This window comes from Eleutherodactylus coqui, chromosome 2, assembly GCF_035609145.1.
Source record: "Eleutherodactylus coqui strain aEleCoq1 chromosome 2, aEleCoq1.hap1, whole genome shotgun sequence".
NCBI classification, from domain to species: Eukaryota; Metazoa; Chordata; class Amphibia; order Anura; family Eleutherodactylidae; genus Eleutherodactylus; species Eleutherodactylus coqui.
In genome coordinates, this window is record NC_089838.1 from 147,938,353 (window position 1) to 147,965,784 (window position 27,432).

At 48.8% G+C, this 27,432-nt stretch overlaps 1 protein-coding gene across 5 annotated transcripts in view; it reads right to left on the reverse strand.

The window, feature by feature from the left end:
- The window catches only part of PPHLN1 (periphilin 1), a 72,149-nt gene extending 62,729 nt beyond the window's left edge, over positions 1 to 9,420 (reverse strand). The window contains exons 1-3 of one of the 5 annotated variants that reach the window (XM_066591735.1): positions 9,302 to 9,420; positions 5,790 to 5,850; positions 2,295 to 2,332 (exon numbers count right to left, since the gene is read on the reverse strand). In XM_066591735.1, the coding sequence (XP_066447832.1) occupies position 2,295 (1 nt within the window). In that variant the 5' untranslated portion in view covers positions 2,296 to 2,332; positions 5,790 to 5,850; positions 9,302 to 9,420. Of the gene's footprint in view, positions 1 to 2,294; positions 2,333 to 5,789; positions 5,851 to 9,292 lie in introns of all 5 variants that reach the window. The other 4 variants (XM_066591736.1, XM_066591738.1, XM_066591737.1 and 1 more) reach the window with 4 other exon arrangements.
- Between the last annotated feature and the right edge of the window lie 18,012 nt (positions 9,421 to 27,432).

Here is a 27,432-nt window from a genome sequence, read left to right on the forward strand (position 1 = left end):
CGCTGAAAGACAACGATGAGCGACGGCTTAACGAAAACTGCACGATGTCAGTGCAGTTACATACAACGATTATCGCTCAAAAGATGGCTTTGAGCAATTTTTGAGCGAAAATAGTTTTGTCTAATAGGGCCTTTAGTCAAATTGTGCGGTCATAATTCACCCAGCAGTCTTTCTATACTCCGAGCTGCCCTCCGGTGGGGACCATGGATATAGTAACATGTGTGTGTGTGTGTATATATATATATATATATATATATATATATATATATATACACACACACACACACACACATACGGTTTTGCAAATGAAGTTCAGCTTTACAGTAAATTGTATCAGATGCTAAAGAAACCGACTCTTGACTCGGCTGACGCTGCCAACTATTAACCCATCTCCAACCTGCCCTTATATCTTCAAATAACTATGTATAAATACATGAGGGCACAATACAAGGATCTCTACCATGATCTGTTTATACCCAGGACTGTGATGGTAACAAGAGGGCATCCGCTACGTCTACAGGAAAGGAGGTTTCATCACCAACAAAGGGGGTTCTTTACTGTAAGAGCAGCGAGACTGTGGAACTCTCTCCCTTAGGACGTGGTGATGGCAAAATCCATAGAGGAGTTTAAGACGGACTAGATGCCTTTCTAGAGTGCTATAATATTACAGGATATAGACATTAGGTGACCAGTGGGGTTGTTTATCTCAAATGTTGATCCAGGGAATACTCTGGCTGCCATTATGGAGTCAGGAAGGAATTTTTTCCTCCAAAGGAGCCAATTGGTCGCTGTTTTTTTTGCCTTCCTTTGGACCAATAAGGGGAGGTTAAAACAGGCTGAACTAGATGGACATTGTCTTCATTCAGTCTAACATACTATGTTACTGGAACGCCTGGTCTACTGCCACCTTATAAACTCTCAGAAAACTCTTCTTGACCCCCTACAGTCCAGCTTCTGACCCTTACACTTGACAAAAACCGCCCTCACTAAGGTATCAAACGACCTACTGAAGGCTAAATCAAGGGGTGACTACTCCCTACTGATCCTCCTCGACCTCTCCGCAGCATTTGACACTGTTGACCACAAACACCTCCTCAGTATGATTCGCTCCATTGGTCTAAAGGACACTGCCCTCTTCTGGTTCTCCTCCCACCTATCTCACCGCTCATTCAGTGTCTGCTTTGCTGGCTCTACCTCCCCTCCTCACTGTTGGTGTCCCCTAAAACTTGGTCCTCGGCCCCCTCCTCTTCTCCATCTACACAGCCCCCACTGGACAGACCATTTGGAGATTTGGCTTTCAGTACCATCTCTATGCTGATGACACTCAGATATACACCTTCCCGTGACATCTCTGCAGCTTTCCTCCAGAACTCCACTGTCTGTCTGCTGTCTAACACTGTCCTCTCTCTACCCAAAACTGAACCTCTCAAAAACAGACCTCCTCCTGACATCTCCATCTCAGTGTGTGGCGCCACCATAAGTCTCAGACAACATGCTCGCTGCCTTGGGGTCATATTTGACTCTGATCTCTCCTTTACCCCCTACATCCAATCTCTGGCCCGAACATGTCAGCTGCACCTCAAGAACATCGCAAGAATGCGCCCTTTTCTCACTGTGGACACGCTAAAAATGCTCACTGTTGCCCTCATCCACTCTCAGTTCGATTATTGCAACTCGTTGCTGATCGGCCTCCCCTGCACCAGACTCTACCCTCTCCAGTCCATCCTGAATGCGGCAGCCAGGCTCATCTTCCTGTCCAGCTGCTACTCGGACACCTCTGCCCTGTGCCAGTCACTGCACTGGCTGCCCGCTAAATACAGAATTCAATTCAAACTCACTACCCTCATCCACAAAACCCTTCACAGCACCGCGTCGCCCTACAGTGCCTCCCTCATCTCAATTCACAGCCCAGCCTGCGCCCTCCGCTCTGCTAATGAAATACTCCGTCTGTACTCCGCCTGATAACATGATTCCTGTCCTACTGATTGCAATCCCTGCTTGCAGTAATCAACCGGAACCTGCAGTCACACCGATTCAGCCATCAGACAGCTAAATGTCTGACCATTGTCTGTGTACAGCATCCCTCACTCTCCACCTCGCCATACCGTGCTCATCTCCAGCCCTTTACCTTCTGTATCACCCCATTATCTGTAGTTTGTAAGCTCGTTGGAGCAGAACCCGCACCCCTACTGTTTCCATTAATTGATTACTACATGTAACCGTGGTTGTTCTCCTCTGCGGAATATGTTGGCACTATATAAAGATTATTATTAATAAATGTTTTTAAGACTTACTGTTATTCCTATGATCTTATTCACTGTACATTCAATTTCTGTTGAATAAAAAAAAAAAAAGAAAACAAGTGTTACCAAAATCCAACAAGAACCGCAGTGGAAACAGAAGTCATTCTTTAGCTACAGAGCGTTGTGGCAGTGGGGGCAGTTACTTCATGCACAGCAACCTCCCTATAGTCAGAGCGGAGGCATGCACACTTACTAGGGGGTTATCCAGTCACATGTAGGTTATTTCCATGCATTTACTCCTATGGGGGGCTCCTGTATCTCATCAGGCACATTACAATGCAGTGGAGTGGGTATGGGTGCTACACTTATCCTGGGGTTTGCCCCAATGTAAGATTTTGTACACAAGTGTCTTCAGCGGTGTCCGTTGTTAATAAAGATATTCTGATGGTTATACGTATATTTCTTTCATATTTCTTGCATATCACACACCATCAGTTTTTTAGGTTCCCGGTATGTGCAGTATTGGCTGGGGCATTTTGGATATTGCGAGTGGCGCCAGCCTGGTTGTTGTGAGGATGCCAACTCACATCTATGGTCATGGTAGATTAATGTCTACCCACAAGATCATACAGCAGTGTGCATGCATGATCACCGCTTTATTCAGCTCTACCATAAGGGGCTAACAGAGCAGTGAATGTAGCACCGCTTCATACACTGGGGCACACATGTCAAACAAGGGCCGACACCTCATTTTATGTGGCCCGCCAGCTGTGCAGCAAGTTCCCTCACCCTCTGTGCTGTTGTCAGTATGAGATGGAAGAGCCAGGAGCAGGAACTGAGCTCCCGCCCACTCTCTGCCTCCTTTCTGCCCCTCTGCACTATTACATAGTAACATAGTAACATAGTATGTAAGGCCGAATGAAGACAATGTCCATCTAGTCCAGCCTGTCTATCCTACTGTGTTGATCCAGAGGAAGGCAAAAAACCCCAAGGCCAGAAGCCAATTAGCCCTTTTGGGGGAAAAATTCCTTCCCGACTCCCTAATGGCAATCAGACTGTTCCCTGGATCAACCCCTAATAGTTCCTTCCTGCCTATATACCCGGATTGACACTTCACCTAATATTTGTATCCTATAATATCCTTCTTCTCCAGAAAGACATCTAGTCCCCTCTTAAACTCCTCTATCGATTTTGCCATCACCACTTCCTCCGGTAGAGAGTTCCACAGTCTAACTGCTCTTACTGTAAGGAATCCCCTTCTATGTTGGTGAGGAAACCTACTTTCCTCTAATCGTAGCGGATGTCCTCTTGTTACCGTCGTGGTCCTGGGTGTAAACAGATCGCGGGAGAGATCCATGTGTTGTCCCCTCATGTACTTATACATGGTTATTTGGTCGCCTCTTAACCTTTTTTCTTTTCTATTTGCAGTGAAAGGAGGCGTGGCCAAGTGCCGAGAATTAGCCCCGCCCCCGTCCCGCCTCTCCCCATTGCAAATAGTGCAGAGGGGCGGAGACGAGGCAGAGAGGGGGCGGGAGCTCAAAGCACTGCTCCTGGCTCTTCCATCCTCCCCCCCCTGCAGAGGAGTACGACATATCGGCTCGGCGTGAAAACCGAGCCGATATACGTTCGTCTGAATCCAGCCTTACAATTACAATCGGCCCTTTGAAGGCTGATGTGGCCCTAGGGAGACTCAGGGCGCACCGCTCTCAATCCCCCTGGAGTTCCCAGCAGTTGACCCCCAGTGATCATATACTAAGCACTAAAATAGGTAATAAACATATATATTTTTCTTTTAATCTAGACACAGGACACTCCTGGTATATCCCATATATGGGAGGTCTGCCCACTGGGAGATGTAGATCTAGGCATCAGCACCAAACTCCAGCAAACACTACATTCGGGGTTGTTTTTGCCGCCCTTCATAGTATTCATAATATTATCCCTCCAGTAAATGACGCAGTAGTCACAGCTCCCTCAATCCTTTCTGATGTTAGTTACCATCACCACAATAATCCCCCCCAACCTCTCCGGCGGTCCCAACTGCACCCTCACCCCACCGCAGTAAAAGCAGCAAGCACTCCATCCTCCCATTAGTTACATTGTCCATCACCAACACATTGTAGCGCCTGTATAGCAGCCCAGGTGTGGGACAATTGTATAGTCTAAGACTGGCCTGAGCAGCCCAGCGCTCATTTAATATGCATTGGAAACTGCGCATACGTGAAAACATATTTCCCACAATATCGTCCATTCTCCCATGGTAGAGTGTACCTTGGAATATACTGGGTACTGTCCGACATATATTTTATTGGATGATACTATAATTGCAGTATGTACTAACAATCAAGGACAGCTGTGAAGCATAAACTATAAGGCTGGGTTCACAGGGGGCGCAAATCCTGCAGAAATCTCGCGGAATGACTGCAGTGGGACTGCATGGAAATGCAGCGAGATTTCCACTGCAGAAATGCAGCTTCAAAACTTGTGACGCAGGTCACAAGCGGAGACTGCGGAGACTGCGATAAAAATCTAAATGCCGTGTCTTTGAATACTGTCCTACGGAAATTCCGCCCCGTGGGCACCCAGCCTAGGGGTATGCTTACACATCGCTAATTTGCTGTGGATTGAATTAAATTGGAAGGGCGAAATCTGCACCAAAACCTGTGTTAAAATCCGCAGCGAATCAGCGACGTGTAGACACACCCTAAGGCCACTCTCACACATGGGTTCAGAAAACACTCCAAATCTCTGCATTGTACCGCGATGTCGAGCTGCATTTTTGAATGCATGTCACAGTGTTTTTTAAAGCATCCGCCTCATGTGATGCGTAATGAGGTGCGATAAAAAAACGTATAAGTATAGAACAGACCGTGTTTGAAAATCGTGGTGTTTGAAACACTTTATTGGAGCGCTGGTCTGTGAGGCTGCATTGAAATTAATGGCGGTGTTGGGATGCCACGCTAATCGCAGTAAAAAGTGGCGTGCGAGAGTGGCCCTAGGGCAGGTTTACACATGGCGGTGATGCTGTGGAATGTCCGCAGAGGAAATCCCAAAGCATTTCCACATCCTAAACAGAGACAAAATACTCACCATTTGTGCAGATTTTGACTGGAAATAGCCGATTTCAGAAGACACAGCGTTCCCCTCCAGAGTCTTTGGCGTTCAGCGCTTCCCTCATCCGATGCATGGCAGCCTGCACCGAGTGCAGCGCCGCTGGTCAGGTGATGCGAAAGTGACCAGCGGCGCTGCGCTCCGTACAGGAAGCGCTGACAGACGATCCTTTGGAGGTGAACGCTGTGCCTTCTGAAGTTGGCTGCAGATATACATCTGATTTCCAGTCCCAATCCGCACCAGTGCTGTGTTTGGGATGTGGAAATGCCGCAGAATTTCCGCCACGTGTAAACATATCCTAAGAGTTCTGACTAATGAAATTGTGCATTTTTAGTAACATGGAAGTAAAAAAAAAAAAGTTAACAAAAGCAAAGTAGATTAAAAGATGAACAGCAGCAGTTCTCTGTATGCCCATCATTACAGTCCAGAGCTTACATGGTAAAGGATCAGGCCATCATAATGATTGCTAGTTCCACATTCTCTTCCATTAATGAATCTGCGACGGAGAAAAAATAACGGTTAGAGATGCTAGTAGATGGCGCTTCCTCCATTCTACTCAGATAGTCAGTGGTGCTTCCATCCCAGATAGTCCACAGGATAAAGGTCTGATAGGTGGGACCTGCATCTACCTGGTGAGGCGCAGAGTAAATGAAGAGGTGGCTGCATTCACCTCTATGGGAGTCACGGCTGCCAGGGAAGCTTGCTTGGCTAACTCCCATAGAAGTGAATGGTGAAAATCGCACACATGCAGCAACCTCTCCATGATGCAGACAGGGGAGCGGGGGACCTCCGTGCTGGAGACAGGTTTGGTTCCTAGAGACGGGATCGGCATCTATCAGAACAGATGGAAAAACCTATTTAAAGACTCAGCAGGAAAATACTTGAAGTTTTCAACAAAAATTTCAGTGGACTTCATCAAGGCTGCAAGTTACCTTTTTGTCTTTTTCCTTTGGGTAACCACAACATTTACAGACAAAGCAGAAAACCAAAAAAAGGGTAAAAGATGATAAGTAATGTACATTTATAGTGTAGACACCACGGCCTCCCTCACACAGACGGTATTAACAGCGCTGAGCGCTGTCGCAGGATACCATTGTTTTCAATGGAGCCTCTCACACAGCCGCTGGATCGCGTGCTTCCCATGATTTCAATGGCGCACATCACACGGCAGGGGCGATGCGTTCCAAGGAAGGTGCAACGATAGAGCAAGCATGGATAGGACTTCCTTTAAAAGAATGGGGCTCACGCTTCCACATGTGCTTACAAATAAGTCCCCAGGTTTGTGTCCTGGAGTATCTGGAAGATTCCCCTAGAAGGCCGCGTCCATAGCGCACATTTCATTGCGTAGATTCTAGTGCGGAATCCCCCTCATTAGAAGGGGTTGGATTCTGAAGGGCACCCGATGCTACAACCCACATGCTGCAGATGTAAGTTCCGCACCGCATGCCAGTTTCTGCACAAGTTTTAGGCCTCATGTCCGCGGGCAAAAGAAGAATTAAAATCCGCAGCGGATTTTAACTCTTCTCCCGCACGCGGATCCGCACCCCATAGGGATGCATTGACTACCCGCGGGTAGATAAATACCCGCGGATGGTCAATAAAAGGGAATTTTTAAAAAATGGAGCATGAAAAAAAACGCGACATGCTCCATTTTCGTGCGGGTCTCCCGCGGGCTTCTATTGAAGCCTATGGAAGCCGTCCGGATCCGCGGAAGACCTAAAATAGGAATTTAAAAGAATTAACTCACCAGCAGCGGACCAGGAAGGTCTTCTCTTCCTCACGGCTGGATCTTTCTTGCTTCGGCCCGGCGGATGTGCCCGGCGCATGCGCGCGGCACGCCGGCGACGTGACGAGTTCATCCGCCGGCCGAAAAAGAAGATCCAGCCGTGAGGAAGAGAAGACCTTCCCAGTCCCCTGCGGGTGAGTTAAGTCTTTTAAATTCCTATTTTAAGCGCTCATGTTCGCGGGGCAGAAGGGACCCGCTGCAGATTCTACATGTAGAATCCGTAGTGGGCCTGATTTTCCCCGTGGACATGAGGCCTTAGGCCTCATTCCCACGGGCAAAATGATAATTAAAATCCGCAGTGGATCACCTGCATGTGGATCCGCACCCCATAGGGATGCATTGACCACCTGCGGGTAGATAAATACCCGCGGATGGTCAATAAAAGTGAATTAGAAAAAAAATGGAGCATGAAAAAATCCGGAGCATGCTCTATTTTCATGCGGGTCTCCCGCGGGGACGGCTCCCGCAGGCTTCTACTGAAGCCTATGGAAGCCGTCCGGATCCGCGGGAGACCAAAATCAGCATATACTCACCTGCTCCGGATCTTCCCTTCTTCGCAGCTTGATCTTCTCTCCGTCGCGGCCGGATCTTTTTCCTTCTGGGTGGCGCATGCAGCCGGCGTGCTGTGCACATCCGCCGGGTCGATGAAAGAAGATCGGGCCGCGACGGAGAGAAGATGAAGCTGCGGCGAAGGGAAGATCCGGAGCGTGCGGAGAGGTGAGTAATTGCTATTTTCAGCGCTCATGTCCGCGGGGCAGGAGGGACCCGCTGCAGATTCTCCATGGAGAATCCATAGCAGGCCTGATTTTCCCCGTGGACATGAGGCCTTATGCAGATGTTTATGCAGCATGTGGACAAGATTTTGAAAACCTTATCAACTTTGCCGCTACTATAATCATTGCGGAGGGTACGCATGGCGAATCCCCCCCGTGTGGACGTGGCCTAAGAGCTCATTCACACGGGCGTATCCAGTTTTGGTCCGTTAAATATGCAAACTTTTCATTGGGTATTGCAGGTTTTTTGTTTTATTTTTTTGCGCACATGCAAAAATAAATAAATACAAATAAACGCAAGGATCTCCCCTTGATAGCATGCATAAGAATGCTGTTAATTCACATGTATCGTGTACCTATCAGATTAATCTTCTGTACTGCCGATGTGTCGCCAGCACTCCGGCGCAGTATAGATCTCCCCGCGCCGCCGTCTAGGCGATGACGCAGATCCGCGACACTTCCACAATGCTCATTGCAGTAGTGCCGCGGCAGGGACCGCTTGTATTGACTTCAATGGAATCCGTCCCTGTGTATCCGCTCTGGGAATATAGCACGCTGCGACTTTATTTTGGCACGTAGCGGCCGCAAATAAAAACCACTGGTGAGCATGAAGAGCGGAATCTCCACACATCTGTGGGCACATTGAGCAGCGGATCGCCTGCTGACAGGCGCGGGAGCCGCGATTTAGTTTGCATGAGGCCTAAGGGTGCGATCGCACATGCAGCTTGTAGAAGCCAACCAGGGGAGGCTCATGGAAGGAGGGATATAAGACAGGTAGGTCGTCTTCTTTGGATCCACTCCTGGTTTTGGCTTCAGATACTGCAGCAGTAACCCTGGACAGACCTGATGTGAGCGCAGCCTCAGCCGCCGGCACACAGCCGTGACCCTCACACCAGATCGGGGCGCAGCGGCGGATCTCACGCAGATACCAATCTCATTCTTTGGAGAGGCGTCAGATACGTGATGTATATCGCTGCATGGCCTATCTTGTCGTGTTCCATGGAATGCGTCGCCTAACAGGCACACGGGCGCTCAGTCCGCACATATACACAGATTTGCGTTCCCGAAATGCGTTTCCCCCCGTTCCCACGTGTATTTGCGTACACAAGGACCAACAACCTGCGCAGTGACTCCACGGGTCCGCGGGCTGCGCTGCACGGGATGCGGAACTCACGGATTGGATTCACATGATCGCATGAAAAATAATAATCTCATGTGACACAGTGAACTCAGTCAGGTGTGAGCGAGCCTAACCACACTCCGGGCAGCCACTAGTGAGGTGCCGCTCACCAACCGGCCGGCTGTAAATGACGGGAAGCGGGTCCCGTCGGAGAGCCAGCTGGTAGCTGCGCCGCCCTCCCCGCTCCCGCCGCACTCACTGTCATTACCGGTAAGACTCCTCACTCTTCCTCCGAGTCCCGACTTCCGACATCAAGGGGGAAAGGACCTTAATGACGTCATAACCGTGTGACCGGTCACGTGACGAAGAGGAGTCTGCGCAGTAGGGTTGGATGTGATAGTCTGTGAGGCCGGGCGGATACTGTTCGTCATCATTAGAGAACTATGTAGGACGGTGCACTGTAACAGGCCGCAAAGCTATATGTGTGTACATATATATATATACACACGGCATATATGTCACCCCACCTGCAGGTTACAGACACAGTTACACAAGCCCATGGGCTCTTGTGGTGCACACCATGGGCAGGTTGCATATTTTTTGTGAATGAGGCCTCTGCAGCCATATTGCAGCTGTGTTCCTGTGGTTTTTGTACAATATCACTGCTTTTTCTCACGGACATACCTCTGTTTTCTCGCGGGACTTTGCCGCAATTTTGGGATAGGTCTTATTTTCCTCTACAAATTAGGCCTACCCTGAACATAGGACCTACCACAATTTTTCAGTATTTGCAGGAGAGGGGGTTAAAATATAAGCCCTCACCCAGGAAATAACCCCTAGCTGCATAACAAAAAATGACAATCCATTAGCTAACAGGCGCGGGCCGGGTCCTCATGCTTGCAGCCCTCAGCACATTGCTTCCTGGTCAGCGGGTTCATAAACCCGCCTCCAGCGATGCCGAGGGATTATATTCCAAATGTCGTCCCCCTCCCATTCCCCAGAAAAATGGGGGTAGGGCTTTCTAATGTTAAAGTCACAATGTATGAAAGCCACGATGCAACACAAACACTCCGCAGGGGCTAAAATAGATGGCCGCTGTATAGAGCATGCCACGGCAGAGAAAGCATCGCTAATGAGAAGGAACCCATTGGAAGGCACGGGCTCACATACATGCCGTGGTCACCGCTGTCACATTTCGAGAAACTCGTGCAATCTCGTTGCCCATGTGAAAGCGGCCTGAATCCATTGAAATCAATGGGGTCTATTGACTGTAAAGGCTGTATTCTAGGTATATGTATGCATAGCATGTACCTGCAGGTGTATACATACAACCCGTGTGCAGTACAGGGATGTGTGCCTGTAGCCAGCTGTGTCAGGCACAGGGTAAAATACTCCCAACTTTGGCTTCCACTGGTTGTATTACTCCAAGAGCCAACATAGCCAACTCACCAAAACCAGGGCAGAATGCCCATCGCTACCCGCCGCACCCATTATTTAATCTGGGGTGAGAAAGGCATCAGCTGGAGGGAACAAGTAGGGTTGTCACCTTTTCCGCTTCTCCTCACCGCACACCCGCTCACCGCCGGACCCGTTAGATAAAAAAGGGGGTGTTTTTTGGGGAGTGGGGGTTCAAGAGAGTCTGGACATCCTTGATTGTTGTCAAATGGTTCATGCAGAGGAGAGGAGGCACATGTGCCGGATACAGATTTATGTCATGTGTGATTGTCCTCAGTGAGAGACACCAAGTCATCTTGTAGATATGATACCCTTTACTGGCTAACAAAAAAGGTACCTACCTACAAGATGACTTGGTTTCTCCCACTGAGGACAATCACACATCGCTCTACTGGCTAACACCGGACCAAACCTTTTCTTTAGTTTTATGTAAGGGATAGAATACTGCACAGATAAAGATACACTTCTGTAGGACTACCTGGCAGGCCAGCGACACTCCTTTGGCCCTTCTCAGCGGAATGAGAGCCTATGGGTATGTTAAAAGGGTCACTCCAACAAAAACATTTTCCCTTCCCTCAAAGTTTTACAGCTTGTGAGGTATGGATTGGGCTCCACCCCTTGACTGAGCATGCGTGTAAGGCCCAATATCCACGTGTGGATTTTTTTGCGGAATCCGTGCGGATTAGCCCCACAGAAATCCGCAAATCCAGCCGCCATAGAAAAACATGGGGCATCCACAAATGCCTAAAACCATGCGGATTTGATTATGGTATTTATTGTTGACCCGCGCGGATCTAAAACCGCAGCATGCTCCATTTTATCGCGGATGTGGCTCCATTCATCTCTATGGGAGCTTAGCATCCGCAGTGCATCCACAAATAAATTTAAATGCATTTGCGGATCTGCTGTGGATTTGAAAGTTAGACGCAATCAGGGAAGTGGAATAAAGGCTGGGAGGCGGAGGTTGCAGATTTTTTCTGCGTGGAAAAACCCCACAATACGCGATAAGCCGCAAGCATTTTCATTTTTAATCATTTTATAGATGATCCGCAGTGCATCCGCATCATATCCGCATGGAAATCAGTGCGTGCCATGGACATTGGACCTAAGAGGCTAGGCTGCCCCCACACAAAGAGTTGTGTCATGCAGCCCTTCAATTCCTAGGTTTGTGCTGTTATGGGAATAAATCATATTCCAGAAGATTTCACTGGTTTGCTCCACATTGGTTATAGTGAGAAGCTTCATGCATGAATATATGTATTTGAACTCACGGATGCTATCCATCAGCCCCCAATACTCTTCTGATTTATTCAAAGGAAACACAATACAAAATATAGCTGAATATGACGCCACAAATACATGCATGCCCCAAACATCATAACATTAATGATTGGCCTAGTATGTGACATACATTAGGCTGTGACAAACATTACTGCACACCTGATACACCTAAAGTGCGTTGGGTGTGGCGGTGAGGAGGAGAAGCCGTCTGCAGAATAGAACAGCTTCTCCAGACACAGCAGGCGGATATATAGAACACCCTGGTGGTGGAGCAGACACATTAGGGGACACAGAAGAACTGAGATTTCATTGAATAAAATGCAGTTTTCAATAAAATGGACTTGTATATTGGCATCAGCATGTCTACAGATGTTCTAGAGAGATGGATGTGACAATTAGCCACCATCCCGTTTGTTCTGTATGTTTTGATATCCTAACACTGATCATTTCTGTACATGATAATAATTATATATACAGTGCAAGAGTGTGATTGTGTCACCTATAGATACATTGGAAAAGATGTATGATAATATATGTGTATATATATATATATATATATATATATATATATATGTAGCAATAGATAAATGATTAATGCAAACTCATCATCATCCCCTCCCCTTCTGAGTTTGCTTTCAGTGAGACAAAGAATGTATGTTTTTGCCTGGAGCTGCAGGCAGCAGCAGCCCCCTTCTCATAGATAAGAAGCAGGAAGCAGTAGTGTTTGATTGACCTTGCAAAAGTACTTGTTAGTTCTACAGCTGTACTCCGTTTTGGTCAATTGAATAGAAACTTGTAATGAATCCAGTGAATTATACTGTCTTAAATACAGGACAGATAGGAATTGTAAGGTACATTTTTGCTGTTATTTGTGTATGTCAGTTCTGTGATTAGTTGGACACATGTATAGTTGCTAAATGGTGTTACTGTTTGTTTTCAGTGTGATAATGTTCTGTAGGAGAAATGAGTGTTCCTATTATGGGAAAAGCATTACAGTTAAAGGTTGAATGTTAGTGGTAGCAATTGTATGCAAGATGAGGAGAGTTGCAGAACTCCAATAACTTTTTCTTTGGTCAGATACAATATTTCAAATGCATCTATATTTGCCAAATCCCCAAATTTGATTGCTATCATCTACAGTGTTAAATAGTCACAACTGTCCGTAAATTTACAACATAGTAGCTACATATTAGATGTTAGAAGTTCCACGCATTCCAAAGACACCAGCATTTAACATAGCGTATAACAGCTTTAGTAAATAAGGAAGATGGAATAATACCTCTACAGTCACTCATGAAACATTTTAATATGATTTGCCGGGGTAGCGCTCATTCACAGTCTCATCTCAGGGCAATAAAGTCTCAGGGCAATAAAGTCATGTACTTTATAGCATTATAACAATCAATTCAATTATCTGGACATCATTCAGTAATTCTTTAGTTTTTACACAGACACACTCACCCGTGCTTCTCTGTAAGCTCTGTAAGTCAGACTGGGGTTCTTTAGAAGTGGACACATGCAGTTACAACTCCCTGTGGACCCACAGCATGGGTGGCTCCCTGGAACCCACCGGCGGTACATAAATATATCCCATTGCAGTGCCCAGCACAGCTGATGTAACGTCAGCTTTAATGCAGGTGGGCAAAAAATTTATTGGATTACACTGTAGGCGAGGGCCCCAAAAAATTGGTGTACCAACAGTACTAATGTACGTCAGAAAAATTGCCCATGCCCAACCAAGAGGGCAGGTGAAACCCATTAATCGCTTTGGTTAATGTGGCTTAATTTGTAACTAGGCCTGGAGGCAGCCCAGTTAAAATAAAAATTGGTTGAGGTGAAAGTTTCAATACTTTAATGAGCATTGAAACGTATAAAAATTGTTTACAAAAATTATATGACTGAGCCTTGTGGGCCTAAGAAAAATTGCCCGTTCGGCGTGATTACGTCAGGTTTCAGGAGGAGGAGGATGAATATTATACACAGATTGATGAAGCTAAAAGGTCCACGTTTTTGATGGGGATAGAGAACAATGCTTCCATCCGCGGGTGCAGCCTACGTATTGTTTAGGTATCGCTGCTGTCCGCTGGTGGAGAAGAGAAGTCTGGGGAAATCCAGGCTTTGTTCATCTTGATGAGTGTAAGCCTGTCGGCACTGTCGGTTGACAGGCGGGTACGCTTATCCGTGATGATTCCTGCAGCCGCACTAAACACCCTCTCTGACAAGACGCTAGCCGCAGGACAAGCAAGCATCTCCAGGGCATACAGCGCGAGTTCAGGCCACGTGTCCAGCTTCGACACCCAGTAGTTGTAAGGGGCAGAGGCGTCACGGAGGACGGTCGTGCGATCGGCTACGTACTCCCTCACCTTCCTTTTACAGTGCTCCCGCCGACTCAGCCTTGACTGGGGAGCGGTGACACAGTCTTGCTGGGGAGCCAGAAAGCTGTCAAAGGCTTTAGAGAGTGTTCCCCTGCCTGTGCTGTACATGCTGCCTGATCTCTGCGCCTCCCCTGCTACCTGGCCCTCAGAACTGCGCCTTCGGCCACTAGCGCTGTCGGATGGGAATTTTACCATCAGCTTGTCCGCCAGGGTCCTGTGGTATAGCATCACTCTCGAACCCCTTTCCTCTTCGGGTATGAGAGTGGAAAGGTTCTCCTTATACCGTGGGTCGAGCAGTGTGTACACCCAGTAATCCGTAGTGGCCAGAATGCGTGTAACACGAGGGTCATGAGAAAGGCATCCTAACATGAAGTCAGCCATGTGTGCCAGGGTACCTGTACGCAACACATGGCTGTCTGCACTAGGAAGATCACTTTCAGGATCCTCCTCCTCCTCCTCCTCAGGCCATACACGCTGAAAGGATGATAGGCAAGCAGCATGGGTACCCTCAGCATTGGGCCAAGCTGTCTCTTCCCCCTCCTCCTCATGCTCTTCCTCCTCCTCCTCCTCAACGCGCTGAGATATAGACAGGAGGGTGCTCTGACTATCCAGCGACATACTGTCTTCCCCAGCCTCTGTTTCCGAGCGCAAAGCGTCTGCCTTTATGCTTTGCAAGGAACTTCTCAAGAGGCATAGCAGAGGAATGCTGACGCTAATGATTGCAGCATCGCCGCTCACCACCTGGGTAGACTCCTCAAAGTTTCCAAGGACCTGGCAGATGTCTGCCAACCAGGCCCACTCTTCTGTAAAGAATTAAGGAGGCTGACTCCCACTGCGCCGCCCATGTTGGAGTTGGTATTCCACTATAGCTCTACGCTGCTCATAGAGCCTGGCCAACATGTGGAGCGTAGAGTTCCACCGTGTGGGCAAGTCGCACAGCAGTCGGTGCACTGGCAGATGAAACCGATGTTACAGGGTGTGCAGGGTGGCAGCGTCCGTGTGGGACTTGCGGAAATGTGCGCAGAGCCGGCGCACCTTTCCGAGCAGGTCTGACAAGCGTGGGTAGCTTTTCAGAAAGCGCTGAACCACCAAATTAAAGACGTGGGCCAGGCATGGCACATGCGTGAGGCTGCCGAGCTGCAGAGCCGCCACCAGGTTACGGCCGTTGTCACACACGACCATGCCCGGTTGGAGGCTGAGCGGTGAAAGCCAGCGGTCAGTCTGCTCTGTCAGACCCTGCAGCAGTTCATGGGCCGTGTGCCTCTTCTCTCCTAAGCTGAGTAGTTTCAGCACGGCCTGCTGACGCTTGCCCACCGCTGTGCTGCCACGCCGCGCGACACCGACTGCTGGCGACGTGCTGCTGCTGACACATCTTGATTGCGAGACAGAGGTTGCGTAGGAGGAGGAGGAGGGTGGTTTAGTGGAGGAAGCATACACCGCCGCAGATACCACCACCGAGCTGGGGCCCGCAATTCTGGGGGTGGGTAGGACGTGAGCGGTCCCAGGCTCTGACTCTGTCCCAGCCTCCACTAAATTCACCCAATGTGCCGTCAGGGAGATATAGTGGCCCTGCCCGCCTGTGCTTGTCCACGTGTCCGTTGTTAAGTGGACCTTGGTAGTAACTGCGTTGGTGAGGGCGCGTACAATGTTGCGGGAGACGTGGTCGTACAGGGCTGGGACGGCACATCGGGAAAAGTAGTGGCGACTGGGAACTGAGTAGCGCGGGGCCACCGTCGCCATCATGCCTTCGAAAGCCTCCATTTCCACAACCCTATACGCAGCATCTCCAGGCTGATAAATTTGGCTATGTGCACGTTTAACGCTTGAGCGTGCGGGTGCGTGGCGGCGTACTTGCGCTTGCGCTCCAACACTTGCGCTAGCGACGGCTGGAAGGTGCGCTGAGAGACATTGGTGGATGGGGCCGAGCACAGCGGAGGTGAGGGTGTGGGTGCAGGCCAGGAGACGGTAGTGCCTGTGTCCTGTGAGGGGGGTTGGATCTCAGTGGCAGGTTGGGGCACAGGGGAGAGGCAGCGGTGAAAACCGGAGGCGGTGAACGGCCTTCGTCCCACCTTGTGGGGTGCTTGGCCATCATATGTCTGCGCATGCTGGTGGTGGTGAGGCTGGTGGTGGTGGCTCCCTGACTGATCTTGGCGCGACAAAGTTTGCACACCACTGTTCGTCGGTCGTCTGCACTCTCAGTGAAAAACTGCCAGACCTTTGAGCACCTCGGCCTCTGCAGGGTGGCATGGCGCGAGGGAGCGCTTTGGGAAACAGTTGGTGGATTATTCGGTCTGGCCCTGCCTCTACCCCTGGCCACCGCACTGCCTCTTCCAACCTGCCCTGCTGCTGCACTTGCCTCCCCCTCTGAAGACCTGTCCTCAGTAGGCGTAGCAAACCAGGTGGGGTCAGTCACCTCATCGTCCTGCTGCTCTTCCTCCGAATCCTCTGTACGCTCCTCCCTCGGACTTACTCCAATTACTACTACCTGAGTGATAGACAACTGTGTCTCATCGTCATCGTCCTCCTCACCCACTGAAAGCTCTTGAGACAGTTGCCGGAAGTCCCCAGCCTCATCCCCCGGACCCCGGGAACTTTCCAAAGGTTGGGCATTGGTCACGACAAACTCCTCCGGTGGGAGAGGAACCATTGCTGGCCATTCTGGGCAGGGGCCCGGGAACAGTTCCTGGGAGTCTGCCTGCTCCTCAGAATGTGTGGATTAATTGTAATGGAGTGAGGAGGCTGGGAGGAAGGAGGAGCAGCAGCCAGAGGATTCAGAGTTGCAGCAGTGGACGGCGCAGAACTCTGGGTGGTCGATAGATTGCTGGATGCACTTTCTGCCATCCACGACAGGACCTGCTCACACTGCTCATTTTCTAATAAAGGTCTACCGTGTGGACCCATTAATTGTGAGATGAATGTGGGGACGCCAGAAACGTGCCTCTCTCCTAATCTCGCAGCAGTCGGCTGCGATACACCTGGATCAGGAGCTCGGCCTGTGCCCACACCCTGACTTGGGCCTCCGTGTCCTCGCCCGTGTCCACGTCCTCTAGGCCTACCCCTACCCCTCAGCATGGTGTATTACCAGTAGTGCAGAAACAGAACGCTGTAATTAAATGTGCCGCTTATTGGCCTGTGGTTGGAGGCTGACTTCACTTACGGAACGCACAGCAGAGGCAGGAAAGAATTTTGCGCAAGCCTGCTGTAACACTTAGCTGGCTGCGTATGAATTAGGACAACTACCCCCAGCAGAGACCCAGTACACTGAGGACGGTCACAGGCAGCCCAAATAGATTTTTTTTCCCAAATGTTTTTGGAAAGGCCCACTGCCTATATACACTAAATATGTCTTCTGTCCCTGCCTCACCACTACTGGCCCTGGACAATGTAAAATTACTGCAGACTGTTTCACTGTGGACAGGAATACAGCAGTGATGTAAGAGGCAACACAGAGGCAGGAAAGAATTTTGCGCAAGCCTGCTGTAACACTTAGCTGGCTGCGTATGAATTAGGACAACTACCCCAAGCAGAGACCCAGTACACTTGTGGACAGGAATACAGCGGTGATGTAAGAGGCAACACAGAGGCAGGAAAGAATTTTGCGCAAGCCTGCTGTAACACTTAGCTGGCTGCGTATGAATTAGGACAACTACCCCAAGCAGAGACCCAGTACACTTGTGGACAGGAATACAGCGGTGATGTAAGAGGCAACACAGAGGCAGGAAAGAATTTTGCGCAAGCCTGCTGTAACACTTAGCTGGCTGCGTATGAATTAGGACAACTACCCCCAGCAGAGACCCAGTACACTTGTGGACAGGAATACAGCGGTGATGTAAGAGGCAACACAGAGGCAGGAAAGAATTTTGCGCAAGCCTGCTGTAACACTTAGCTGGCTGCGTATGAATTAGGACAACTACCCCCAGCAGAGACCCAGTACACTTGTGCACAGGAATACAGCGGTGATGTAAGAGGCAACACAGAGGCAGGAAAGAATTCTGCGCAAGCCTGCTGTAACACTTAGCTGGCTGCGTATGAATTAGGACAACTACCCCCAGCAGAGACCCAGTACACTTGTGGACAGGAATACAGCGGTGATGTAAGAGGCAACACAGAGGCAGGAAAGAATTTTGCGCAAGCCTGCTGTAACACTTAGCTGGCTGCGTATGAATTAGGACAACTACCCCAAGCAGAGACCCAGTACACTTGTGGACAGGAATACAGCAGTGATGTAAGAGGCAACACAGAGGCAGGAAAGAATTTTGCGCAAGCCTGCTGTAACACTTAGCTGGCTGCGTATGAATTAGGACAACTACCCCCAGCAGAGACCCAGTACACTGAGGACGGTCACAGGCAGCCCAAATAGATTTTTTTTCCCAAATGTTTTTGGAAAGGCCCACTGCCTATATACACTAAATATGTCTTCTGTCCCTGCCTCACCACTACTGGCCCTGGACAATGTAAAATTACTGCAGACTGTTTCACTGTGGACAGAAATACAGCGGTGATGTAAAAGGCAACACAGAGGCAGGAAAGAATTTTGCGCAAGCCTGCTTTAACACTTAGCTGGCTGCGTATGAATTAGGACAACTACCCCCAGCAGAGACCCAGTACACTTGTGGACAGGAATACAGCGGTGATGTAAGAAGCAACACAGAGGCAGGAAAGAATTTTGCACAAGCCTGCTGTAACACTTAGCTGGCTGCGTATGAATTAGGACAACTACCCCCAGCAGAGACCCAGTACACTTGTGGACAGGAATACAGCGGTGATGTAAGAGGCAACACAGAGGCAGGAAAGAACTTTGCGCAAGCCTGTTGTAACACTTAGCTGGCTGCGTATGAATTGGGACAACTACCCCCAGCAGAGACCCAGTACACTTGTGGACAGGAATACAGCGGTGATGTAAGAGGCAACACAGAGGCAGGAAAGAATTTTGCGCAAGCCTGCTGTAACACTTAGCTGGCTGCGTATGAATTAGGACAACTACCCCAAGCAGAGACCCAGTACACTTGTGGACAGGAATACAGCGGTGATGTAAGAGGCAACACAGAGGCAGGAAAGAATTTTGTGCAAGCCTGCTGTAACACTTAGCTGGCTGCGTATGAATTAGGACAGCTACCCCAAGCAGAGACCCAGTACACTTGTGGACAGGAATACAGCGGTGATGTAAGAGGCAACACAGAGGCAGGAAAGAATTTTACGCAAGCCTGCTGTAACACTTAGCTGGCTGCGTATGAATTAGGACAACTACCCCCAGCAGAGACCCAGTACACTTGTGGACAGGAATACAGCGGTGATATAAGAGGCAACACAGAGGCAGGAAAGAATTTTGCGCAAGCCTGCTGTAACACTTAGCTGGTTGCGTATGAATTAGGACAACTACCCCAAGCAGAGACCCAGTACACTTGTGGACAGGAATACAGCGGTGATGTAAGAGGCAACACAGAGGCAGGAAAGAATTTTGCGCAAGCCTGCTGTAACACTTAGCTGGCTGCGTATGAATTAGGACAGCTACCCCAAGCAGAGACCCAGTACACTTGTGGACAGGAATACAGCGGTGATGTAAGAGGCAACACAGAGGCAGGAAAGAATTTTGCGCAAGCCTGCTGTAACACTTAGCTGGCTGCGTATGAATTAGGACAACTACCCCCAGCAGAGACCCAGTACACTTGTGGACAGGAATACAGCGGTGATATAAGAGGCAACACAGAGGCAGGAAAGAATTTTGCGCAAGCCTGCTGTAACACTTAGCTGGCTGCGTATGAATTAGGACAACTACCCCAAGCAGAGACCCAGTACACTTGTGGACAGGAATACAGCGGTGATGTAAGAGGCAACACAGAGGCTGGAAAGAATTTTGCGCAAGCCTGCTGTAACACTTAGCTGGCTGCGTATAAATTAGGACAACTACCCCCAGCAGAGACCCAGTACATTGAGGACGGTCACAGGCAGCCCAAATAGATTTTTTTTCCCAAATGTTTTTGGAAAGGCCCACTGCCTATATACACTAAATATGTCTTCTGTCCCTGCCTCACCACTACTGGCCCTGGACAATGTAAAATTACTGCAGACTGTTTCACTGTGGACAGGAATACAGCAGTGATGTAAGAGGCAACACAGAGGCAGGAAAGAATTTTGCGCAAGCCTGCTGTAACACTTAGCTGGCTGCGTATGAATTAGGACAACTACCCCAAGCAGAGACCCAGTACACTTGTGGACAGGAATACAGCGGTGATGTAAGAGGCAACACAGAGGCAGGAAAGAATTTTGCGCAAGCCTGCTGTAACACTTAGCTGGCTGCGTATGAATTAGGACAACTACCCCAAGCAGAGACCCAGTACACTTGTGGACAGGAATACAGCGGTGATGTAAGAGGCAACACAGAGGCAGGAAAGAATTTTGCGCAAGCCTGCTGTAACACTTAGCTGGCTGCGTATGAATTAGGACAACTACCCCCAGCAGAGACCCAGTACACTTGTGGACAGGAATACAGCGGTGATGTAAGAGGCAACACAGAGGCAGGAAAGAATTTTGCGCAAGCCTGCTGTAACACTTAGCTGGCTGCGTATGAATTAGGACAACTACCCCCAGCAGAGACCCAGTACACTTGTGCACAGGAATACAGCGGTGATGTAAGAGGCAACACAGAGGCAGGAAAGAATTCTGCGCAAGCCTGCTGTAACACTTAGCTGGCTGCGTATGAATTAGGACAACTACCCCCAGCAGAGACCCAGTACACTTGTGGACAGGAATACAGCGGTGATGTAAGAGGCAACACAGAGGCAGGAAAGAATTTTGCGCAAGCCTGCTGTAACACTTAGCTGGCTGCGTATGAATTAGGACAACTACCCCAAGCAGAGACCCAGTACACTTGTGGACAGGAATACAGCAGTGATGTAAGAGGCAACACAGAGGCAGGAAAGAATTTTGCGCAAGCCTGCTGTAACACTTAGCTGGCTGCGTATGAATTAGGACAACTACCCCCAGCAGAGACCCAGTACACTGAGGACGGTCACAGGCAGCCCAAATAGATTTTTTTTCCCAAATGTTTTTGGAAAGGCCCACTGCCTATATACACTAAATATGTCTTCTGTCCCTGCCTCACCACTACTGGCCCTGGACAATGTAAAATTACTGCAGACTGTTTCACTGTGGACAGAAATACAGCGGTGATGTAAAAGGCAACACAGAGGCAGGAAAGAATTTTGCGCAAGCCTGCTGTAACACTTAGCTGGCTGCGTATGAATTAGGACAACTACCCCAAGCAGAGACCCAGTACACTTGTGGACAGGAATACAGCGGTGATGTAAGAGGCAACACAGAGGCAGGAAAGAATTTTGTGCAAGCCTGCTGTAACACTTAGCTGGCTGCGTATGAATTAGGACAGCTACCCCAAGCAGAGACCCAGTACACTTGTGGACAGGAATACAGCGGTGATGTAAGAGGCAACACAGAGGCAGGAAAGAATTTTACGCAAGCCTGCTGTAACACTTAGCTGGCTGCGTATGAATTAGGACAACTACCCCCAGCAGAGACCCAGTACACTTGTGGACAGGAATACAGCGGTGATATAAGAGGCAACACAGAGGCAGGAAAGAATTTTGCGCAAGCCTGCTGTAACACTTAGCTGGTTGCGTATGAATTAGGACAACTACCCCAAGCAGAGACCCAGTACACTTGTGGACAGGAATACAGCGGTGATGTAAGAGGCAACACAGAGGCAGGAAAGAATTTTGCGCAAGCCTGCTGTAACACTTAGCTGGCTGCGTATGAATTAGGACAGCTACCCCAAGCAGAGACCCAGTACACTTGTGGACAGGAATACAGCGGTGATGTAAGAGGCAACACAGAGGCAGGAAAGAATTTTGCGCAAGCCTGCTGTAACACTTAGCTGGCTGCGTATGAATTAGGACAACTACCCCCAGCAGAGACCCAGTGCGCTTGTGGACAGGAATACAGCGGTGATGTAAGAGGCAACACAGAGGCAGGAAAGAATTTTGCGCAAGCCTGCTGTAACACTTAGCTGGCTGCGTATGAATTAGGACAACTACCCCCAGCAGAGACCCAGTACGCTTGTGGACAGGAATACAGCGGTGATGTAAGAGGCAACACAGAGGCAGGAAAGAATTTTGCGCAAGCCTGCTGTAACACTTAGCTGGCTGCGTATGAATTAGGACAACTACCCCCAGCAGAGACCCAGTACACTTGTGGACAGGAGTACAGCGGTGATATAAGAGGCAACACAGAGGCAGGAAAGAATTTTGCGCAAGCCTGCTGTAACACTTAGCTGGCTGCGTATGAATTAGGACAACTACCCCAAGCAGAGACCCAGTACACTTGTGGACAGGAATACAGCGGTGATGTAAGAGGCAACACAGAGGCTGGAAAGAATTTTGCGCAAGCCTGCTGTAACACTTAGCTGGCTGCGTATAAATTAGGACAACTACCCCCAGCAGAGACCCAGTACATTGAGGACGGTCACAGGCAGCCCAAATAGATTTTTTTTCCCAAATGTTTTTGGAAAGGCCCACTGCCTATATACACTAAATATGTCTTCTGTCCCTGCCTCACCACTACTGGCCCTGGACAATGTAAAATTACTGCAGGACGCAATGCTCTGCACGGCCGATATACAAAAAAAAAAGAAATGTGCAACACTGCAAAAAGCAGCCTCCACACTACTGCACACGGTTAGATGTGGCCCTAAGAAGGACCGTTGGGGTTCTTGAAGCCTAAAATAACTCCTAACGCTCTCCCTATAGCAGCTCCGGCACCAGCAGCACTGTCCCTGATCTCTGTCAGAATGCATCTGTGGCGAGTTGCGGGAGGGGCCGATTTATATACTCGGGTGACACCTAATCTCGCCAGCCACTCAGTGCAGGGGGGTGGTATAGGGCTTGAACGTCGCAGGGGGAAGTTGTAATGCCTTCCCTGTCTTTCTATTGGCCAGAAAAGCGCGCTAACGTCTCAGAGATTAAAGTGAAAGTAACCCGAACATCGCGTGGTGCTCGTCTCGAGTAACGAGCATCTCGAACACGCTAATACTCGAACAAGTATCAAGCTCGGACGAGTACGTTCGCTCATCTCTATTAATGACCAATGTTCAGGCTGTAATGAATGTAAAATGGGGGATGCAGTTATTGACTGGAGATAAAAATAAATTTCGGAGTAGGCTGTCAATTTCAGCAGCATTTTTGTTTTTTTTTCTATGTCTTTGTATATCTTAGTTTCAGTCTTCACTTAAACTGTAATTTTATTCATGCAGAATAAACAGTAATAAACAGTACCTTCCCTGACATTCCTGGTCCACAGACTGGCTGACAGCAACCCCCCGAATATATTACGCAACGCGCCCTCACTCTATTGCTTGTGTTGTGCCCTCTTGTATTAGAAATGCTAACTGCAGCTAAAGAGAGAGAAAAAAGGGTTTTCACTCAGACTTTGCTTCATAGAATGTCACTTTTACCTACACTGCGCCCTGCTCATGCCACCCAACGTGTCAGCGTTGCAACACCCTTAGTCCAGTTACCCTTGCTACCTCTGGAGAAAGAAGGGAAGTGGGAATAATTACCTGATAGTTTTTTTTCCCTCTCAGCTGGATACACATGACTATGCACTAGTTAATGGCCTAGGAGACAGAGGATTCAGTCATGTTGATCAGTCATTAGATAATCCTGATTTTGCACGCTTTGTGCATGGATCAAGGTATGGTCAAGAAGGCAGGTTCTATACAGGTTATGTTGTGCTCTCCTTACATGATGTAGTCAAAGCTGAATCTCATGCCCACGAGAACACGGCTAACGTCTACACAGACTCCCGCTATGCCTATGGCATTGCTCATGACTACAGACCCATCTGGAGAGTGAGGTCATTCTTCAAAAAAGCAATTAAAAACAGAAAAGGTGTACCACCACTAATGGAAGCCCTCTTGCTGCCCAAGAGAGTGGCCTGAAAATACAACAAAAGGCCACTCCAAGGATGGCACAAAAGAGGCAACGGTAAATCACCCAGCTGATCAGGCTGTGAAGACAGCCACACAGAAGCGCAGACTTGATCCTTCAGGGGTTGTGGCGGTACTGGTACCCTCAGACATTACCCCTGGTGGATTATGACCTGCTGATACAGTTACAAAAGCAGGCAACCAAGGAGGGGGGCGGGAAGGTAAAGGAACAATGGGAACCAGCAGCAGGGGCAGAGAGACACCTGGAGATAAATGGATGGTATACAACAAGCCTTGTCTCCCACGGCCCCTATCCCGACATGGCTCTGGCCTCCCATGGAAATACACACCTCTCAAAAATAGATATGACAGATGTGATTGATAGTCACTGGTCTGCACCAGGATTTGGCGTCACTGCAGCTAAAAGCACACAGGGCTGCCTGATGTGTGCACAGAACAACATGGGTAAGTCTGTATAGGCTTCCATGCAGTGCACCTCTCATCCCGACTACCCATTTCCAGCATCTTCAAGTAGAATACTTCCAACTGCCAAGGATAGACAGTTACAAGTTTGTTCTGGTCTGCCTAGACCCGTTCTCAAGGTAGCCAGTCTGGCATAACCGCTCACAAATGCCACCACCAAAAACTGACCTTCGAGGTGGTATACAGGTCCAGAGTACCAGAGACAACTGAGAGTGACCGAGGTACTCCCTCCACGGGAGAAGTGATGCAGAAAGTAATGAAAGTGTTGGGGGTAGAACTGGCCTTTTATGCTCCGTACCATCCACAAAGCGGTGGTAGAGCAGAAAGTTTAAATGGTACCTTACAAAACCACGATCCAGAAGGCCATAGCAGAGCTGAATATACCATGGACCAAGTGCCTCCCCCTGGTACTCTTCTTTGTAAGGTACACACCTGACAGAATAGGCCTCAGCCCAAATGAGGTATTTTTTGGGTCGGCCCCAAGGTTAGGATTGTATTTACCATGATAACTCCAGATGCAGCATGATAGCTTGACAATCTGTGTTATTGCTCTCACAAAACACTTAACTAATGTATATTCTCGAGTGTTTACTTCCATTCCCGATCCAGAGACTGACACAGGGACCCATGACCTGCTCCCCGGAGATTGGGTCTATGTGAAGAAATTTGTTAGACAACACTGCCTTGAGCCCAAATACGATGGTCCTTACCAAGTGCTATCGACCATCCTCCTGCAGACTCTTTCCCCAAAGCAATTACAATACCTTTAAGCCCATAGAGACAGTATCTGACTTCTCTATGTGCAAAGCCCGTGGCAAGGGGGGTCATGGGATAGCCATGACTCGTCTAACATGCAGCACAAAAGAGTTCCAATGCACATTGAGACAGATGAGATAGGTCTGGGATTAGGGACAGATAAAATAGTCATTTTAAGGGGGGATTGTAATAAACTAAGTAAAATGCCTATTGCAAATATGTGCTTCTGTTCTACAATTGCTAACACAGCTGTCTGAAGGTGCTGACTAACTACTCGCTCCCCCCATCCCACCGTGTTCCTAACAGTTTACCCAAGATGGCGCATGCCTCATCCAGGAATTCCAAGATAAAGAAGTCAGCACTTGGAGGGAGAGACTCATACAAGACAATCACCAATCAGCTGCATATTCGTACTTCATGACGTATAAACTATGCACACTTTCTATAAAACCCCATGCAGCTTGATTAGAATAAAACAGTGTCATTCAGCTGAACAGCAGGTGTGTCAGCATGTGATTCTTCCGTGCATGCTCAGGCCTCAGGCCTTGAGGCTTTTAATCACGAAGGGGGGAGATATTCACTAGGTATATTAGTACCAATCCATAACACCTACAAATCCACAGCAGATCCGCAAGTGCATTAAAATTTATTTGTGGATGCACTGCGGATGCTAAGCTCCCATAGAGATGAATGGAGCACGCTGCGGTTTTAAATCAACGCGGGTGACCAATAAATACCATAAAAATCAAATCCGCATGGCTTTAATAATTTGTGGACGCCCCATGTTTTTCTATGGCGGCTGAATTTGTGGATTTCCGCGGGGCTAATCCGCACGGATCCCGCAAAAAAAATCCACACGTGGGTAGTGGGCCTTACACACATGCTCAGTCAAGGGGTGGAGCCCAATCCATACCTCACAAGCTGTAAACTTTGAGGGAAGGGAAAACGTTTTTGTTGGAGTGACCCTTTAAACATACCCATAGGCTCTCATTCCGCTGAGAAGGGCCAAAGGAGTGTCGCTGGCCTGCCAGGTAGTCCTACAGAAGTGTATCTTTATCTGTGCAGTATTCTATCCCTTACATAAAACTAAAGAAAAGGTTTGGTCCGGTGTTAGCCAGTAGAGCGATGTGTGATTGTCCTCAGTGGGAGAAACCAAGTCATCTTGTAGGTAGGTACCTTTTTTGTTAGCCAGTAAAGGGTATCATATCTACAAGATGACTTGGTGTCTCTCACTGAGGACAATCACACATGACATAAATCTGTATCCGGCACATGTGCCTCCTCTCCTCTGCATGAACCATTTGACAACAATCAAGGATGTCCAGACTCTCTTGAACCCCCACTCCCCAAAAAACACCCCCTTTTTTATCTAACGGGTCCGGCGGTGAGCGGGTGTGCGGTGAGGAGAAGCGGAAAAGGTGACAACCCTACTTGTTCCCTCCAGCTGATGCCTTTCTCACTCCAGATTAAATAATGGGTGCGGCGGGTAGCGATGGGCATTCTGCCCTGGTTTTGGTGAGTTGGCTATTTTGGCTCCCAAGGGGCTCTTGGAGTAATACAAGTTGGGAGTATTTTACCCTGTGCCTGACACAGCTGGCGACAGGCGCACATCCCTGTACTGCACACGGGTTGTATGTATACACCTGCAGGTACATGCTATGCATACATATACCTAGAATACAGCCTTTACAGTCAATAGACCCCATTGATTTCAATGGATTCAGGCCGCTTTCACATGGGCAACGAGATTGCATGATTTTCTTGCATTGCGACAGCGGTGACCACGGCATGTATGTGAGCCCGTGCCTTCCAATGGGTGCCTTCTCATTAGCGATGCTTTCTCTGCCGTGGCATGCTCTATACAGCGGCCATCTATTTTAGCCCCTGCGGAGTGTTTGTGTTGCATCGTGGCTTTCATGCATTGTGACTTTAACATTAGAAAGCCCTACCCTCATTTTCGGAGTAATGAGGGGGGACGACACTTGAAACATAAACCCCTTACTATTGCTTCCTACACGCGGGGTTTATGAACCCGCTGACCAGGAAGCGATGTGCTGAGGGCTGCAAGCAAGTGTGCCGGAGCGCAGGAGACCAGGCCTGTTAGGGTATGGA